Source organism: Sceloporus occidentalis, unplaced genomic scaffold (assembly GCF_023333645.1).
Source record: "Sceloporus occidentalis isolate IW3139 unplaced genomic scaffold, rSceOcc1.0.p SCAF_45, whole genome shotgun sequence".
NCBI lineage: Eukaryota > Metazoa > Chordata > Lepidosauria > Squamata > Phrynosomatidae > Sceloporus > Sceloporus occidentalis.
In genome coordinates, this window is record NW_028317025.1 from 5,030,103 (window position 1) to 5,050,693 (window position 20,591).

General features: G+C 38.5%; 1 protein-coding gene across 1 annotated transcript; it reads right to left on the reverse strand.

Moving 5' to 3' along the window:
• Positions 1-4,068: 4,068 nt before the first annotated feature.
• On the reverse strand, positions 4,069-20,345 carry LOC149289508 (paired amphipathic helix protein Sin3b-like). Its single transcript, XM_089490576.1, has 19 exons — positions 20,259-20,345; positions 19,487-19,593; positions 18,645-18,798; positions 17,973-18,224; positions 15,900-16,043; positions 15,163-15,285; positions 14,986-15,075; positions 14,444-14,562; positions 14,131-14,341; positions 13,686-13,802; positions 12,928-13,166; positions 12,130-12,313; positions 11,170-11,767; positions 9,722-9,891; positions 9,411-9,584; positions 9,050-9,142; positions 8,648-8,742; positions 7,437-7,641; positions 4,069-4,299 (listed from the first exon to the last, which is right to left on the reverse strand). Exons 1-19 carry the CDS (start codon positions 20,343-20,345, stop codon positions 4,069-4,071), a joined length of 3,393 nt encoding a protein of 1,130 aa, XP_089346702.1.
• Positions 20,346-20,591: the final 246 nt, after the last annotated feature.

Below are 20,591 nucleotides of genomic sequence, written 5' to 3' on the forward strand. Positions count from 1 at the left end.
CAAACGCGTGATCGGGCATTCCCTTCCGGGTTACGTCACTGCCGACGTAACCCGGAAGGTCATCAGAGGACAGGATATCCCCTGCGGGGATATCCTGCCCTCCGATGAGGCACAGAGATCACAGTGTGATCGGTGCAGGGGGATCGCGGGGAGGGGAGTGAGAAACCATCTCTCTCACTCCCCCTCCCGTCCTGAAAGAGAAAAGCAAGAAAAAAAAAGTTAATTCATTTAAAAAATTATATTAAATAAATCATTAAAATAATAATATATATAATACAAAAAAAAATTATAATGTGAGCTGTGATGTCATTGTGACATCACTGGCATGTTGAGGAGGTCCCTAGGAGGACCTCTAACCATTTCTGTGTAAAAAGAATATATAAAAAAAAAAAAAAAAAATATTAAAAAACATTACTTCCCATTGCCCTAGCATAACATCTAGCCAGTATAACCCTTCTGCCCCTGTTCACAACCCCCAAACCCGTTAAGCCATAGGCATAAAAATTATACAAAATTGTACACCTTATAGTATGCTCCCTGGTGCTGGGAAAGTCTGGAAAATCTATATAAATTATGTATTTCTGAAATCAGGACACCTGAATTGATAAACTTGGAGGGGATTTTCCATCACTTTACCTAATTTTGTGAGTATTCAGAGGGAAAATGTAAAAAAAAATTTGTTTAATTTTCTAATCTTTGCTAGTTTTTACTAAATTTCTCATTCTAAATTTTCAGCTAATCATCCAACTATGGTATCAAACGAAAGCTCTATCGCTCCTTGAAAAAACAATATATAGTTTACATGGGTACACTATTCACAGGAAAGGAGAATAATCGCTAAACCGACATACTCCAAAAATGGCAAAATTGCTCTGGGCTTTGAGGTTCCAAAAACCCCTGGGATTGAAGGGGTTAATCCTTAATAAAGTACCCGGCCAATCTCTCTCTCTTTTTTTTTTTTTTTCCCCTCCCCGTTCACAATCCAAACCTCACCTGTTCTGTATTAATTGGACACAATTATCCAGTTTAGATTATATTGAGACTCATAAAATTGTTTAAACGCATTCTTATATTGTTTCATGAAGAGCAAATTTCTCTAGAGGACTAAGCACGGTCTTCTTTATAAAGCCGTTATAATCAACCAATTTCTTCTAATTGTTTCCAATATTCAAAACTTCAGCCGTTCTGTATTAATTAGGCCCACTTATCAACTTCAAAAATCAGCTTCGTTATCAGTCACCATAAGAATCAGCGAAGACATATGTTAAAGCAAACACCAATGATTTCTGAAGAACAGGTCTCTGTAATATCATGAGAAAAATTCTGTCTTAAGGTGTAGACAGCCATTCAGCCATAATTAATTCTCATATCCTTAAACTCATATCCACTCTGTCTTTTCATCAATTTTGGAGGGACGTCCAGTTCTTAGTAATGTCTTGGTTGTGCCATATTTTCTCCACTTGATGATGACTGTCTTCAGTGTTCCATGGTATATCTAATGCTTTGGAAATTATTTTGTACCCTTCTCCTTACTGAGATCTTTCAACATTGAGATCTATCTGATGCTCTGGAAACTCTCTGCAGACCATGGCTTTTGCTTTGAGATGCAAATAAGCAAATGTCAGGTAAATCCTACTAGGACAGCCCAACTTTATTTGTGATTAATCACGGTCACTTTAAATGATAGCAGGTGTGTAATGACTTCTATTTAACATGAGTTTCAATGTGATTGGTTAATTCCGAACACAGCCACAGTTATAAGAGCAAACTTATGCAACCAGGTTATTGTTTTTCCCCCGTCAAAGATTTCAGCTTGTTTTGCAATTGAATTGTTCACGTTATAGGTCACATTAAAGGTGGAAAAAATTCATACATGATTTATCTGTCTCATTCTTTAACATCACAAGAACTTGGCATTTTAACAAGGGTGTGTAGATTTTTTGTATCCACTGTACCTATATTTGCCATGGAACACTGGGATTGAGGGGTTACATTTTGCTGCTGTGGGTGTGACCTGCCTACAACAAAAGTGGATGTCACATGTAATTGCCTTGTCATCTCCGATGCATAATATAGCGGAGGTGTCCATGACCTGCAGGAGCATGACACTTTCATAGTGGATGAGTTGGACATACGTTTTTCACACCAGACATTTTTCTAGAACACAATTTTTGAATATTGCTGACCAGTACAATAACAAGTATTGCTCTACAGTTTATGGAATGTATAAAATTAGATGGAAATCAGTTACTCACATACCCCAGGGAAGCACTTTACATATACTTAGTTGGAGAAAACCTTTCATGTTGGTAAGTCCCATTAGGTTTTCCAGATTCTAACTACTACAAACTACAGGTATGACCCCCACAGAAAAACATGTAGAAAACTTCACTGACGTTCAGGTAAGAACAGATAAAGCTGTATGGCTTGGCCTGGTACTCTGTGGAACTTCTCAAACAGTAATCCAAACATGGATCCGGTGCTTAGACACACACACACACATGGGATTGTTGTTACATCCATGAAAAAACTGCCTGGTATTACTGAACTGCATTTAGTGACATATTTATGGAGTTTCTTTCAGGAATCACACAGGAAAGAGAAAACATATTTGCTATCAAATAGTTTTTAGATGTAAAAAAATGTATTGCTGATAAATACTAGAACCGTAGAAATGTAAACTTCCACAATAACAGTGAATATAGTCCTACCCAACATTGCAATGCAGCTGCATGAACATATTGAAAGCAGAACACTACTTTAATATCTCAAGGGTGACATTCAATAATAGTCCAGCCCATATGTTTATCAAAATAAAATGTAGGTATTATGAAGGGCCAATTTAAATATATAAAAAGGACCAGCTACACCACGAATGCATTAGAAACTATTAAAGGTTGACCCATCATAATGCACAATTAAGAATATGAACATTGATTCATCACAGATCAACACATTTTCATGGTATAAGCAAAAGCTAGAATCAGAAAATCACAAAAATCTATGATCAACTGAAAAATGTACATTAGTATTCACTGACCCATATGACCAATTTATTACTCAGACATCTAGGTTCCCACTGTGCAACATACATCTGCATTACCACACAGGGCTTTAAAGGAACTGCATGAAGAGGCGTACATTGTTCTAGATTTACAGCACTTGATTTATTCAATATAACCATTATGCAGGTCAGTATACACATATAAAAAAAAAAAACATGATGCGGCATTATTATTCAGAGTAATAAACAACTTTCCTTTTTTTCATTTTCCTATAATTACTAAGAGTTGAAATACTGTGTTCAGGTACCCAGTACTATGGGTTACTGGAACAAGGCAGTTTAGAAACCAATTATATTTAAGGGCCTCCCAAGTGCTTCATTGTCAAGAATCAGAGTTAACCCTTTAATTACTAGTTTACACCGCCTGTCCCAAAACACGGAGGGATACAGGAAAGAGTTCGTTCTCTATCCTTATTAGTTCTTAAATAAAATTACACCCACCCCTCCATAAAATGTTGATTGTAAAACAAGCAGTTTTTACAAACAACTACAGAAAAGAAATTTTTTTTTATTTCTCTTTTCATATGTCTTGGATAAAATCAATACAAGTGTTGCTTAGGAATTAAAACGTCAACAGCAAAAACACTCATTTAATGTTTTTCTTTTTTATAAATATTTTTGGATATTTTCCCAGCAACAGAGTGGATCTTCAGCAATCAACACAGGGCACTGGATATAGACCAGGACCAATCATTTTCCCATAATTAGTGAATACTTATTTAACCATTTCATAATTATTTTTAGTTATAGTTCATCAACCAATTTTTTGCACAGAAAGGGTTCATAGATTGCCCTTGCACCACTTAACAGCCAGTGTTTAGATTAGGGAATAATCTGTTACTAGAGAGACTTTTGGCACTGATGTTAAATGTCCAGCATCACCAAGTTCAATAGCACCCCCTTACAAAATAGCTAAATAAAAATAAACAGCCCTATAAAAAAAAAAAAAAAAAAAAAAAGATTGAGCAGCAAATATAGATACGGGAGGGAAATAGTTGAATGTGTCACGGAGAAACAGCTTGGCGAGTGTACTGGACTCGATATCTGGTGACAGTCATGCCATGAACCTCTGAAAGTTCACACACAGTCTTGCAGGGGACCATATCTTCGTCTTCCTCACCAGTCAGCCAGTCTTGCACAAGTTCGGCTGCTCTGGAACTGACATTCTCCTGCAGCCAACGGTTGTGCCATGCTGAAAACTTCTCATGGTGCTTCTGGAAGACCACTGACTGGAACTGGCATAAAGGAAATTAGGCAATGCGTCAGTATTGTTACAGTAAAATGAACGAGCCTCCAAAAAACAAATTTATTGTATAATTTTGTTATGTAAGTATATCACTACTTATAGGTTTGTTGGAAGAGTCCCACATATTTGTCATTAAACTGGATTTGTATTTAAATATTTTTCTATATAAGCATTAGATGACTCTCTTTGGTTTAACAACCAAAGGAAAAGAAAGCCAGTCGATATCAAATTACAGAGAAATACGAAAATAATAGTAGATACAGCATTTCCAATGCAAAATCGGTATTTTTCAACTCTGAAGGCACTAAGGGGACAGTCAGACAAAAGAAGAGCGCCAATTGTGTTTTGTGCCTCATGTAGCTTAATCATAGACATATATATGGATATATATGATCAGTTAGTACCCCAATTGCGCAATTGTATACAGCATTTATAAAGACAAAAAACCCACCCTTAATGGATACAAAGGTTTTGTTCAGAAATTATCTTCAGGAAAAGAGTTACAACATCTCTAAATCAGATGAACTGTTGATTTATTATTTTTTTTACTCTAATTTGGAGATACCAATACACTTTTTTTTTTTTAATGAGGTTTGCTATCTGTTGGATAGATAAAGTTTATATATTCATATCCTACTCATGGTTGATGCCACTGAGTATTTGTGTACAGCGTGTTAAAGTCCAGAAGACGTCTCAGTTTAGAAAAGAAAAAAAAAAAATAGAAAGACTTCCACCTCTAAGAGGCAATTCACATAACTGAACCTCTTACTAATTATATATGTATTTATAGAAAAACATTAATATTAATCTGGACTGTATACATTTATACTATGAAGACAGTTTTTTCTTTTGTCCATTAAAAATGTTAATATTTCTATTTTTAAGTATATGGCTTTAAGTGTGGAGCCACTAGTAACCATGAGCTGTAGACATCACAGCATCTGAAAATGATGTTATGGAAATGGGAACCGTATCAGTGGATAAACAGGGAAAATGGGTACTGCAAACAGCACTTATTTATCTACCGATTTTAACTACTGGGTCATTTTCTATTTAACAACAGTACTTTCACAAGCTGAATCCTGCGGGGTCTCTCTGTACAATACAAAAGAACAATGATCCGAGTGCAATCACCACGATTGTCCTTTATCAGCCAGGTTGTTTTCCTAGTGTTGCGGTTATGAGCTGCAGCCTCACAAACGTAATTGGTTTATAGTTAAGTGGCACCATGCACTCTGATAACAGTGATATAATCAAAAGAAATGCATGCATGACTGGAATTATGCTACAATAAAAATGTTTTTGTGATTATATCACTGTTATCGGATAGCGTGGTTCCGCTTTACTATACATGGCATATTTGTAGGGCTGCAACTAACGAAAATTTTAATAATCGATTAGTTGGCAGATTATTTTTTCGATTAATCAGATAAAAAAAAAATGCTAATTTTTTTTCACTTAAAATAATGTAATAAAAAACTTACAATTTACACTTTATCACAATGGCATTTCTCTATTCACCTTCTTATTTTACTGACAATAATAAAAGCTACAAGAACCCAAACACTGTTTCTCAAACTAGGTTTTAATACAAAGTTATTAGTAAATATTAATTCATATTTTCATATTTAATAAAAACTAAAAAAATATTTAATAAAAACTATGAGAAAAAAGCCTTGTTTATATTTTCTTTTATTTACCAAACTGCCCCCAGTTATGCACATCTGACCCCCAGCTTGCCACTCTGCCCCCAGATATGCCTTATACCTCCTATATGCCAGAGTCCACTGTGCCCCCTGATATGCCACTGTGCCCCCGATATGCCTTATACTCCTTATATGCCAGTGATATGCAACTGAGCCCCCTGACATACCTTTTACCCCCAGATATGTCTTATGCCCCCCTGATATGCCTAATATCGGTATGCCCTATACCCCCTATATGCCACCGTGCCCCCTGATATGCCTTATAATTTCCAATATGCCACTCGCCCCCATTTATGCCTTATACCTCCCTATATGCCACTGTGCACCCTGATATGCCACTCCGCCCCCCCATAAATGCCCTGAAATTCATTATACTCCCTGATTCACCACTCTAACTTCCCCAGATATGCCACTTTGTCTCCCTGAAATTCATTACACCCCCATACACCACTATAACTCACCCATACACCACTCTGCCTCTCTCCCCCCTCCCATACACCACTCTGCCTCTCCCCCCCTCCCATACACCACTCTGCCTCTCCCCCCCTCCCATACACCACTCTGCCTCTCCCCCCCCATACACCACTCTGCCTCTCTCCCCCCCTCCCATACACCACTCTGCCTCTCCCCCCCCTCCCATACACCACTCTGCCCCTCTCCCATACACCACTCTGCCCCTCTCCCATATACCACTCTCCCCCCTCCCATTCACCACTCTGCCTCTCCCCCCCCCTCCCATTCACCACTCTGCCTCCCCCCCATTCACCGCTCTGCCTCCTCCGGCCTCCCCATTCACCGCTCTGCCTCCTCCCCCTCCCCATTCACCGCTCTGCCTCCTCCCCGCCTCCCCATACACCGCCCTTCCTCCTCCCCCCTCCCCATACACCGCTCTGCCTCCTCCCTCCTCCCCCCTCCCCATACACCGCTCTGCCTCCTCCCTCCTCCCCATACACCGCTCTGCCTCCTCCCCCCGGGAGAGACGGAAGTTGTCTGTGCGCATCGCGCGGACACCCACCGGCTGACAGTGAGGGGAATCCAGGTCCCCCCTGCAGCGTTGCGGGGGATCTGGATTCTAGTGTTATAATCCGATCTCTGTTTGAGGTCGGATTATATAAAAAGGAGTTTTTCAGAGCATTTGTTGTTGCAGCCCTACATATTTGGAAACGGCACATCAGCATTTTTGACACTTAATTGATGGTTAAAACCTCAACATCCCTTTATGCCTTTGGATGCCAGTAAGTGCAACGGTCCCCCAGTCTAGTACCTAAGAACTGAAGCACCTCTGTTTTTAAACTCAGTTCGTTACATTCCACACACAACATTGCAAAAAGCAAGTAGTTCTTAGTGGATATGAATTACCCTGTGTTTCAGACACATTTACAACTTCTGTTTTTATGTAACCTTGTACTCTGTTTTGTACCTCTTTGGCTCTGGTCAGTGTTCCCCAGCGGTACATGTAATCTTCAGAGTTCACAATAAACATCATTTTGTGACTGTTGATTCTGAAACGGCAATCCATATTGCTGGCACTTTCTACTCCCATGAGCCTCTTCCAAGAGGACTTCATCTCATCCTTCATCACTCGCATTGTCCTGCACTGCCAGTCATGGAAATTCCGAATGTTCCTGATGAGATAAAGAAACATGGTCAAGGAAAAATAATCAGTAGAAAGAACACGCATACTATAAATGTAACATCTGATAATGGGTTTTAGTTGTTTAAGGGGAGGAGGTAAACAAGAGTGATCTTTACAATCACACTATACGGACAGAAGTTTTGGAACATCTGACCATTACACCAGCAGGGACTTTGATGACACTGCACTCTAAATAGATAGACATTAATACATAGTTGGTCCCCCAACTATAACAGGTTCAACACTTCTGGGAAGTCCTTCCACAAGATTTTGGAGTGTTTCTGTGGGAATTGTTGCCCGTTCATTCAGTAGAGCATTTGTGAGGCCAGGCACAGATGTTGGACGAGATGGCTCTCAATCTCCGTCCCAGCTCATCCCAAAGTACAGGGTTGAGGTCAGGGCTCTGTTAATTTTGTTCCACACCAAGCTCATCCAAACAAATCTTAATGGACCTTGCTTTGTGCACTGGGGCACAGTCATGCTGGAATAGAAAAGGGCCTTCCTACAAAGCTGGAAGCATACCATTGTCCAAAATGCTTGGTATGCTAAAGGGAACATAAAAAGACTGCTGAACTAAACCACCAGATACAGGTGCACAAACATGGCAGTCTTTCAGGTGCCCTATATGGAATCCTGTATTATATTACACGCTATTTATTTAGAAACAGCTGATTCTGTAGTGCCGCTACAATATGGGAGAGCAAAAATTAACGACATTAACACACATTCAAGCATACTGTAACATAAGAGGGCAGCCCTCATCTTGTCATCTTACAATCAATTGTAATTCAAAGAAACGTGGAACCCATCAACAGAAATGTTAAGGTATTGTAAACGGCCGAATGGGGAGTTGTTAAGGTAAAATGTCACGCAAAGGAACACTATAAAATACCCAGAGAAGAGAGCAAAAAAGGACAGCTAAGTCAATAGAAAAATTATGACCTATCCACCACTATACTGTTATAAAAAACAATTTCTAAACTTTATACACTCACCTCTGCAATAAAACAGGTTTTAACAAAAAGCCTTCACTCTGATTGTTCTGAACTCCCTCCACATTAATGTATTGCTCCACATAATTAGACAGATGCTGTAAAATGAGAAAATATGGTCGTCTGAACATAATACGTTCATTAAAAACAATAGGTATGTAAAATAAATACTTGAATTTATATAATATATAAACACACACAGAGACGTTAGGAAATAATTCTGCATACTTCAACTGCAAGCCTACAGTCCTCCTTTTCTAATGTAGCCTGCTTGAATACTGTACTTATTATACAACTGCACTTATTGTACCCCCAAGCTATAAAGTGCTAAACAAATCGGTTGGCGCACAACTATACATAAATGATCACTGTCTGCATGAAGCTGCGGGAAGGACAGCCCCTTACCTGTACTTCTGTAGGATCTTCTGTCTGTACATCCTCGGTGTCCAGCAGCTCTATTGTCATTATTACCTGGCCTTGTCTCTGCAGGAACATTATCTAACAGCAAAAAAGACTGCATTATTAACTGATACCCATTAACATTCTTAATTCAAATTGTAGAAAAGAAATAAAAAAATAACCATTATTTGCGTTAGTATGCAGTCATCAGGAAAACATTTAAACCCTGTTCACATCATAGCAGTTTCCCATTGCATTCATAACTCTTAGCGAAAGCATTGGGGGGGGTGGAATCTTGATTGCAGTGAACAGGAGAACAAAAAAGTTGTACTAGACACGCATGTATTAGAAGGTCTAACTGAAGTACCTTAAAGCAATTTTCATCTGTCATGCAGTGCTCTGATTTCCATTGGTAGCTGGTTTCCTTTGCAGCACGTACACACTGAGAGACTAGACTTCCTCCGGCTGCTCCACGCTTCTTCTCACTCAGGTACAATTCCACTACTTTCAGACAGATTTCATCACTCACTAGATGGTGTAGCTAGGAATATAAAGAAAGAAAACACTCACTAACTAACTTTAAAAAGACAGAGCCTCTACTTCCATGCCAATGATTTTCAGCTCTGCATAAACGGATAATGTAGTGATGTTAGTGCAGCAAACTTGATATAATCTTACCTGTCGTGTAATGTTTTGTATTAACTTGTCCATGGTGAAGCCAATATAAGCATGTATGGTGAACATCTCTCGAAGGGTATCCTCATAATGCGTTGGGTCCAAATTCCCAACAAGTAAATTCCTTACCATGTCCAGGAATGCAGGATAATACTCTTCCAATTCAACTTCACCTGCAAAAGCAAACCCATACAGCACATAAGTTACAAAGGCTGCACTAGGACCAGCATCAAACCTAAGGGATGATTTTGCAAGTTGTAATGTTTTGCCTTTCCAGTTTTTAGCAGAATTTGATATAACTAAAAGGACACTGGCCTGCAAAGCATCATATTCAATTTTCAAACATTTAAAGTCAAACAAAAACTCCGGTAGCATTGGTAGTTTCAGTTAAAGAATTTAAGTTTACAACTTAAGCTTCCTTCCACTAAGTACTTAATTACATAAAAACAGACATTTCTGAAGCAGAAAAAAGTGGGGATGACAGAGTCCACTGGACAAGGCTACTTAACCAGGAAGTGAATGGAATTGTGTATATTATCTTCTGGATGATCACAAGCAAGTAACACACCTTGGGGAAGCCCTACACAAGCTTGTCAGTAGTGGGTGAAATGAATTGTGTGAGGAGTTTGAAGGCAGCTTTTTTGGCACATTTCGGTTGCCAGTGCCGTTGACAGTCTTGGCAGCTCCTCTACAGAGACAGGACACCACTGTATCATACTGAGGACTTTGGAGGCTGAATGTTCCTTATTTTAACGCAAGATGTTTTTACTGGTTATTTAATTTTTACATTTTGTTGATGCTCTCTCCACTCTCCTACTTGCTTGTTCCACGAGGATATCATTGGGTGTTTGGGGAAGCTACATTCATGTGACAATGTTTTACCACAGGTGTTTACAGCTTGCACATCTAGAGAACAGTACACTGCTGTACACTGGTTGTGTGTGCTTGCCCATCTCACCCTGGTACCCATATTTGTACTTTTTATCTCTATGTGGGCGTAGAGATAAGAGGGGGTGGGTGAGATTAAACATGACTTTTCACCAATACAGGTCAATTGGTGAGCGCAGTTTATAGGTGATAATTTACTATCTACAAAGCTCTTTAAGTTCTTACGCCGATAATCTCAGTTATTAGCGCTTGCATTTTCTGCGTCATGCCAAGATTTCCTACATGATTAAAGAAGAGGTAGATTATTTTCTTTAAGTGGTTTGGACCTTCAACAGTACTTATAGATGAAGCTTCTAATATATTAAATTCAGCAGAATAGGTGGAACAGTACCTTTGACATCGACAACAAGCATATTTTGAAGATTATGGTAAACAAATTATAGAAACCAGTGTAAAAAGAAAAAGGGAAAACACATTAAATGCGGCTTTCATAATAAATACTAGTAATAAATAATAATGGTTGTGCATGCAAAAATAACAAAAAACTAATGTAAAAATCTCACTGGGCTGCTTGAGTCGGAGCTCCATGGCTGGCCCATTAGATTTTTCTTTTCTGCCCTCACACAGCAGTTTCTCCCTTTCTTTCTCTGTCCTGTATTCTAGAAGTTGAATCTGCGCCTGTCGATAAATCCTTAGAAGTCTGGCACACAGTGTGTGGTGCAACCGCAAGAAAAAGTACCAATTGTTGTTTGTGAAGAAAAGGCTGTACATTTCCTCTGTGTTTTTGGAAGGTGGTTCAGAGGGGGTCCATGTTGGAGTGCTTGGTTCCTGAGTCCCACTTGGGGTCACACTTCTCCTCCTACGCTCAGGGAGTTCAGGTACAGAAGTAGTGTCTGTATTGCTTTCTGTTGGAGTCTCTTCACTGGATCCAGTGAACAGCGACTGGCAGGAAGCTGATGCAGAGAAAAACAGCTCAGGGATAAACTGGTGCAATATCTGCCAAATGGTGTCCTTGTCTTCCTTCTGAATGGCTGGCTGCCTTTTCACATAGTAGCTGATCAGTGATGCAGCATCCTCCAGAATTTGCCAATCCTCATAGGTGTAGATTAAGTGGGGGCCACTGGATGTAGTTGTCCTGCCCTCCGGGTGCTGCTCCTGATGCTGTGGATCAAGGATGCAAAATGGACAAAAATAAATGTTTGCTCTGTATGTAAGTGCCCATAAAGAAGAAGGTTTCTTCAAAAAGCTTATTCAATTAACAAATAACAGAAATCTTGAAGGATGCAGAATAAGTTTTTTGTCATGATATCTTTTTAAATATATTTACTATTAGTTTCCTGCCTCCTAATCAAATACACAGTTTTATGACTGATAATGTTGGGTGGGGTAAATAGTAAATAAGAAATTGTGGATATTTGAGAGATAATTATAAATAAACTGTCACACACAGGATAATCTATATTTCTATATATCATTTTCTATGCTGGACTAGTAAATTGTTGAGACGTTGCAGGACACCTCACCTCATCATAGACACTTTCGATTTCGTTAAGTAAGCTCTTGGAGCGCAAGGCCTTGGTGTCGTTCTGTTTGAAGTTGACAGCCTGGTGGTCTAGAGATTTTAGGTACGCCCTTTCGTACTGCTCCCGCCAGGTCTTGTTGAACCCTTGCTGAGCCTCGCGCCATTCCTCCTCTTTTGCTTTCAACCTGGAAAGACAAACCATAATAAAATAACCAATAGGAAAACATCTGGTTTAAAGATAAATTCTTTTAATAGCTTATTGTGTATTAGTGTATCTAATTGATGTATAATCAAGTCTTACATTATGGTGGTTTACTAGAATATACAACTAGTTCTACCTATCTAATGATATTTCAACACTTTAATGTGTAAATACGAAAGCGCTATGACAGCTACATAGCTCCAAAGGCAATATTACCACTAGGGAGCAATGTTATGGTATCCTAGGTGTTTTAACTAGCTAACTCAAAGAAGCTAAAGCCATATGAAAATTATGCACGTGCAAATTGCGTTTTCAATGACTGCAGATCAGCTGGAGACGAGCACTAATGTGGTCAGTTTGTACCTTAGCTAACTGGCCGACACGGAAAGTGAACCATGTGTGCTCCTCACCAAATGTCTTGGCACATTTGAAAAATATAAGAAGCAAAAAAAGAATTTGATGGAATAGCGGCACTTTCATTTTGGTTTTTGTTTAAGTGAAATCTCCCACTGTCAAACTTTCATCAGGGTAGACATAGGGCCCCCTGGTTCTAGATCCTCAAAAAATATGATGCAGTAATGAGTGATCCACACTCACCGCTTTAATACCACAGGTACAGCAGTGACTGGGTTTTTCTTTAAACTTTCTATGATATCTGGAGCTTTATCCCCATAGATCCGGAAGATGGCACGGCGCTGGATAACCTCAGAGGTGCCCCCCAAGCAGTCATCCAGTCGGAACTTTTCCTGGTCTTCCGGAGACATACGGGAAAGCTTCTTTTGTACACTCTCTAACACACGGATGGTGGCCAAGTTGGTTTCCAACACCACATCCAACTGGAAACAAATAAAGACTTAATAGAGCAAGATTTCAGCTTTCAAGAGTGGGTCTTAGTTTCCCTAGTCATGTCAAAACATCACATTTTAGAGAAAGTAGATCCAATGAGATTAGCACAATTTATTAAACGGGCTCACACAACACAGCTCGCTATGCAAAAATGTTAGTGGTGTAATCTGAAGTAATCATGCCATATGTAGAAGAAAAACGATGTTACTATGAACAGAACTAGCCCAAACGTAGCAGATGGGAGATATGCCGATAGGGAGATCATGCTATATGCCGATATAGTTTGCTTTCTTCCTACTTATGTTCAACTATATTTTGCTTTTAACAGAAGAACAATGTCTTTGAACAAACACTGGGATTTTATAAACACAACACATCTTTTATACTATTCTAACCAAGAAAGACTAAGCAGCACGTTAATAGGTTACAAAACAGTTAGTGGGTCACATTAATTAGACCTTTAAAAGCTGCTGAAACAGTTGGTCTAACCTCAAAATTTTTTTTTTTACCTCAAAGCGCTCGTCTTCGCATCGGTGAAGTTGCTCCTCATATGGGGTTTTCTTGGAACTGACAAAAGTGGAGTCCTCGGACCATGCTGGAAAGGACACCCAAGTATCATTCAGTACCTGCAGGAGAGGGAAGACAGACGTTATACAGATTTGCATCACAAATATATACCTACACACATACACACATTCCCACACACCTCTCTCTATTGAGAGAGCCTCTCAACACAGCTTGCAGTCAGTCCCCGTTATTTTGCCAGGCCACTTCTTACTCCACCAACTTAAAAAAATGATTAGCTGGATGTAGAATGGAGTGAGTAATCAAACAGTGGCAACATAGGCCTTGTATTATTCAACATATTAGTTAATGCACATATTCCATGGGGTACATGGGTCCTGCAGCTATATATGCAGTGTTGAATTGTGTAAACAAGTATAAACTATGCACCTCTTTGCAGACCGCAGTTCTCCCGCTGCACTTTGGTTGCTGGTAAGTCTTCGGGAGTGCCCTGTAACTTGATCCAATACGTTTACATGATGCATAGTCAATCTCTCGTCCAATGCCTTCATTAGAACGATCATTTGTGACTGGTGTGGCAAACGAGAGTTCTTTCACGCCAAGAAAAGACTTGAACTGTGCAAAGAGCTCTGGGAACTTCCTGGAGAAAAAAAAAAACCCCAAGGGGATAAAGAGTTTTATACATTGTATCTTTCATGATTTTTTATACAGTTATACAGGCATAATACAAGGACAAACATACCCTAAAAAGGGCGTGACCAACTGGAGGAGCTCGGAACCAGAGACAAGTTCCTGATTGAAGAGGGCAATGCATCGTAAGAAGTTTTCATACACCTCTTGGCTCTTCAACACTCGTCGAACCTTAGAAGAAGAAAAAAAATGCATCGCTGGTAAAGATAATCACCTTTATATTATATTAAGAGGCGAATAGGCTTTTTTTTTTTTTACAGGTCCATTTTGTTAACAGCAATCGATCTGCAAAGCGGGAAGTACTAGTGTCTTTTGAGCAATTTTGCCTCTTACCCGTACTAGTGTCTTTCTCTTGTTTTGCCTCTTAAACAAAAGAAGCTGCTTTCAAAGTTGTTCATACAATGTATTTTGTGTGCTAGAGGTAGATCATGTTTTGCTAGGATACCTGTGGAATCTGTATACTGCATGAAAGTGTAATTAACTGGATAATTTTGGATACACTACGATTTATCACAGGAAAAGTGCGATGTGGAAGTGGATTTAATGTCTATGCACTCTTACAGCAAATGCTGTAAATACGGAGTAAAAACCAACCTTGTTAAAGAAAGAGAACTCCTGCAGTGTACCATACTTCCCCACATTGGCCACAGACTGGTCCTTTGACTTGCGCATCTTAATTTTTTTCTGTAAAATGGGGAGAATGGTGTCAGTGAGTGACGAAAAGCTGGGGCAAGCGACAATTTCCCTTATGAATTAATTACTTTTCTTTACCTTGGAAGGACAGGACATAGGGCGAAGCATAAGCGATCTGGAGCGCTTCCGGCTGTGTTCTAAGTTTCGCTGGTATTCAAGTTTACGGGCACTGCTAAGATCACAAGCACCATTTCCAGTGAACTAAAGCGAATAAAGCAAAAGTTACAAATGAGCAGAAAATTCTGGTTATGTTTTGAATCTGCTTTTTACCACCTTCTCTAAAAACAAGCAATTTGTTTAAAATAAATAAAACATGGCAGACTCATCTGGTAACTGCTAGAACATAAAACATGCTGCTATATTCTATTAAGTAACATTAAAAGGATTGCTTTTGTTTTTTCTGTGTCTCCCTTGCGTCGATATCGGTTGATCAGCACAATTGGAAGGTTTTTTACAAAATACCCAAAAGTCGAAAATATGATAACCATAAAAACGGCAGTGATCTTCAGATTACTAAAATATACTGCAGAGTAAAATGATAACCAGAGTCCCAAGATGGTACCAATCATACCTTATTTTAGAGATTGGTATACTACACCTGTGATGGCACTATAAAATAAGATTTTATCCCAAAGATTACTTTATGTAATAATAATATACACCATTAAAAATAACTGGTGTTCTGCGTGATCCTTGTTGTTTGTGGCTACCCTAGGAGAATACCATGAGTATACTATGGCCTATATTAGTAAACTGAGCTATCAAAAGCATCTGATACATTTAATACAGCTTCCCAACTAAATTCCTTTCTTTACCAAAGATCTCTTTGCTTCTGGAAGAAACTGGCCAAATTCAGATAACAGGTCCTCCTGACCACGGAACAGACTGGCAACTTCTGTGAATACCTCTTCTTCTGACATGCCCCGAAATGGACGACCTTTTGGATTCAGCTGATCCTTCTACAAAGACAAAGGGAACAAATTATTCCTGAATACTTCAGCACTATGTTTCTACATAATGACTTTAGAAAGGATAACACTTTCTAAAAGGGCTTCCCTTGATAAGAAGGGTGACACATTGTACATACATTGTTACATTGTCAATTTTAAAAGAAAATAGACGTATGCCCATCACATTCAATCCATCAACACATCGCTAACTGCATTGACTCATTTGAAGGGAAAAAATGCATTTGCTGTGTACCTTGAATACCCCTTCCTGCCAAAAGAATTAAAGCAATGCAAAATCTGATGTTAGTGTTGAGAATCACTTTTCTTCTATTACACCAGAAAACTTGAGAAAATATTACATGTAAATGAGTAAAACTAAATCACTTAACCTCTTTCCGCCTGATGTTCCCTTGATCAGCAGTACCCGTCCATCATTCATACCAAACCAACCAACTGTGTGTATTGGTGCTTGTATTAAACGCTGTTACACTAAACAGATTTAAACACCAGAACAGATTTTCAGGCAATGCTTCTTGCTGTGTCAGTGCTAACATCACAGGAGGGTTACCTTAAAGTGGCCCTGCAGGGGTCTTTGGTGACACTCCTGTAGCTGATCGCACTACGTGAAAAACAATGTGAAAAAATTTAAACAATTGTTTAAAATGTAAAAACGTCTCAAAACACCTCATACCTATCCCAGAAGAAATCTAATATTTAAATAAAGAAAAACCAAACAAACACGGTTTCACACCAACCTAAAAGTATTGCAAAAAGTAAATAACAAATAGTGTAGTAATGGATCTTACTTGGCCTTTTAATCTACTGCATAATATAAAAAACCTAAGCATATTGCATACTACTTTACTCAGATGTTTGCTGAACTATATTTTTAACAGGTTTGTCAGCAGCAAACTTATGCTCTGGAAAGAATCCTAAGCAAAACTTAAGAAAACAACAAATAATTTGTGTGTGTACAGGGAAACGTGCTCGTAAAGGAGGCAAGGTGAATGCAAAATATTGTCACAAACATGTAATTATGCATTTAAACATTGTGTGTTCATTTTTATGACAGGTCTTAAGAAGCGACTGAAATTCTTTTGTCACAATAATAAATAACGTTACCTGCGGACATACGTTAAGGTCAGCTGGAATAAACTCTGAATGTCTCATAATACATGAAATAACTGCACTTGCACGCGTACCCCAGCACACATAAGTGGATGTTAACGAAATAGATAACTAAGCAGCACATAACTATCTCAAGAGGTAGGTCCAAGCTGGAAAAACACATCACCCCTTAGCCTGAACACTGCAGCATAAAGGAAATTATTAGATTGTGTTTTATAACTATAAGCAATTTTAAGAGGCCTTTATCAGGCATCAGGGAGTTGTAGTTTGGCGATTTGGTCTAGACACTTTAACTTGCACCAATGAATAAAGTCTTAATTGCTCAACATTTTGATTAATCCTCCCTGCTAAAGCCACTTTTATACACATATTATTCCTGCTCTGTGGAGGTATGTGTGATAAAATACAGAGCCAACACTGCTATTTTAGATAAAGTGCACTACGCATAAAGTAAAGAATCTATCCAATTCACAGAAATAAGTCTAAAATGGGTGGATTCTTTTTATTTTAGTTCTTACAGTGGACATGACACCTGTAAAGTTAATGGTTATCTTTAAAATTGTTAGCAGTTCAAGATGTTTTTAGCTGTACAGTAATAGACCAAATATTTTTTTCCTACGGATGTATTGTCATGCAAATCTAATACATTGTATGGGAACACCAAAACGTACATCACTCATGTATACATTGTTAAGGCAACAATGATTATAACACTGGCCCACTCAGGCCTCTGCTGATAACACATTAAAAACATTTCAATTTCAAATAGAATTGCCCAGGTAAACTCAGGTGGCATCGCTTAGTCCTCACCTGATAAGTGTGGAGGATTTCCAGGAAGGACCTGTAGATTTCAGGCCTGTCTAGAAAACGTGTTTTGATTTTATTGACGTAGCTGATGGCATTGTGAAATTCCAGCGAATCTGATTCTGGGGGAGGCAGTGTCTTTTCCTTTTCTGGCTGCCTTGGCTCCTCTGCTACCACCTCGCTGTGGAAACTTTCTGATGGATGAGGCAAAGCGACACGGCTGTTTGGCAAGGAGCTGGAGGCAACATCCGATGATACCTGTGAAGGTTCATGACAAATCAATATTTTTTTTTATACGTTTTAATACTTCTCCACAACTGATCAACAGTAACCATTTAGAGTGTAAGCTGTGCTCTTTTCCTAATGTATCCATTAGTCTTAGTCTGTCAATTCTAGTTTTGTCATACCCCTTGAATAAATGTATTGTAAGAAACACTGCATGAATTGTTGGCGGTACATAAAAAATAATAATAATAATAATAATAATAATAATGTCGACATCTGTAACCATTAAATAACTAAAAGGTAGGTGAAACATAAGATCCATATACCTAATGGTGTATTTCTGTATTGTTATGCAAATCTTAATCATTGTATGGGAACACCACACCTACATTACTCATGTATACATTAAGGCAACAATTCTTATAACATTGGAACCAAACATTGGTTACTTACAGGACTTGTCAGCGATTGCTGCATTACCACTTTCCCATTCTTTGGAAGCTCAATTTTATAACCAAGTGGTAGAAAAGCATTGAAGCCAAGCATCAGATCCGGGTGTTCATGAAACAACTGGGAAACCCGACGGATTACACCAGGTGTGTCAATACTGCATAAAATAAATAAATTAAAAAAAATGTAAGACACTCAAACTCAGGCAAGCAGTCCTTGTTATTAAATATCACCCTATGGACTGGGCTACAGTGACATTTGTTTTTCAGTGAGATAAAACACTTACGTTTCTGATACAAAAGTATTTTTACACTTGATCTTATAATGCTTGTCTATCATCTAGGCTTCTATTGTGGTTGGCACACTTGGCCCAAGTCTGCCTTCCTTAAAAAGGTCCCTAGATATGAGTAGGGCTAAATATTTCATAGTTTTTTTGTTTAATAAAAAAATAAAATGACAACTTTAAACTGCACTGACAAAGCATCTGTTTATTTTCCATGAACACAGCACAATTTCATTCTAATGCACTCGCTTGATGGGGCATTTGTGATGCATAGTAAACCTAAACATAGCTGTTTTATAGCATCATAGCATTACCTGCTTCTTATTATTGTAATCATACAGTTGTATCTGACACTCATTAGGTAGTTGAATATAAAGGTTGAAAAGAGGTCTTGCCACCATAGGAAACAATGGAACGTTCCGATCCATGGGAACGCTTCACTGGTTGCTATGATGATAAACCTCATTTTAACATAGAGGCAAATTTACTCTTTAGAAATAAACCCAATTGTTTAGTCCAAAGACAATATTTAGGTAGCTGTGGATACGGCTCTTGCACTTACCTCTGAGATTTGAATTCCTTCATGATCTCTAGAAAGCCATTGTATGTGGCTGGATCACTCCCAAAGCGAATTTTCACCTGGTCCAAATAGGATAAAGCATCCTCTACCTGAACGTATGAATTATAACAATAGGACAGGTTATGGTAATGCGTATCTTCGACGTACAAATAGCATAGAGTATATAGGCTAATTAATAATGTAATAAAGTATTGATCTGCACAGTCAGCCTACAAATATATTTACAATTTAAAATATTTCCTCAAGGTCATCACTTCTCTAATGTCTTCTATTTAAGAAGCACAACTGGGACTGGAGGGGTGCTACTGCTGAAACCAGGGTGCCTGGTTGCAACGCAGGCAAATAAATGAGGAGCCTCTTCGTTGCCGGAGAACATCCTACCATATATATTTGCAATCTAAATTCAAATAAAAAACGTCACTGTTGATTTTAGTTTCTAACACGGGGATACAATAAAAATCTTCTACTGTAGGAAGGGCACAGTCAAGTCAGTGATTCTTCTTATATCTGTATTACAGTCTCGCTACGTTAATTACGAAAGTAGCTAAACTCTATGTGCCATTTTTTTCTACGCTATAATAACAAATAATCACATTAAATTAGAAAAATTATAACGGCTTTATTCGTTTGACAATTCAGAACAGATTACTCTGTGAAATTAGAACAATACTGTACTGTGCACGCAGATAGCGGAAAGGAATCTTCTGTGTTCTTATGCATATACTGATTTGGGGGCTGCACAGTTTTTACTCACATGTACTGGAAGCTTTTCTTGAGATTTACACCAGTTGCTGGAGTTTGGTTTACAGCTCCCTCCACCTCCTCCTCCTCCACTTGCCATTTTTGGTTTTTAAGTCAACTAGCAGAAGGTAAGAATGGCTTCTCTGAGAAACTCAAGGAAAAGCAGGAGGACTCAGGCTTGTACAATCATCTTCCAAAGTTTAATTTGAAACCATACAACGTAAACACTCACTTAAAAAAAAACAAAAACATATTTAGCACAAATGTTATGAGACTTAAACCGCAAATATCAAATTCAGTTATTTATGAAAAACGTTTAAAAATGCTATGTAAAGAGTACGTGTTA

Coding starts and splice junctions, on each gene's coding strand:
- LOC149289508 (XM_089490576.1), bottom strand. CDS start 20,345: ATGGCAAGTGGAGGAGGAGGAGGTGGAGGGAGCTGTAAACCAAACTCC. Junction 18,799..19,486: donor AAGGAATTCAAATCTCAGAG/GTAAGTGCAAGA, acceptor TATTTTATGCAG/TATTGACACACCTGGTGTAA. Junction 15,076..15,162: donor CTATGTCCTGTCCTTCCAAG/GTAAAGAAAAGT, acceptor CCCATTTTACAG/AAAAAAATTAAGATGCGCAA.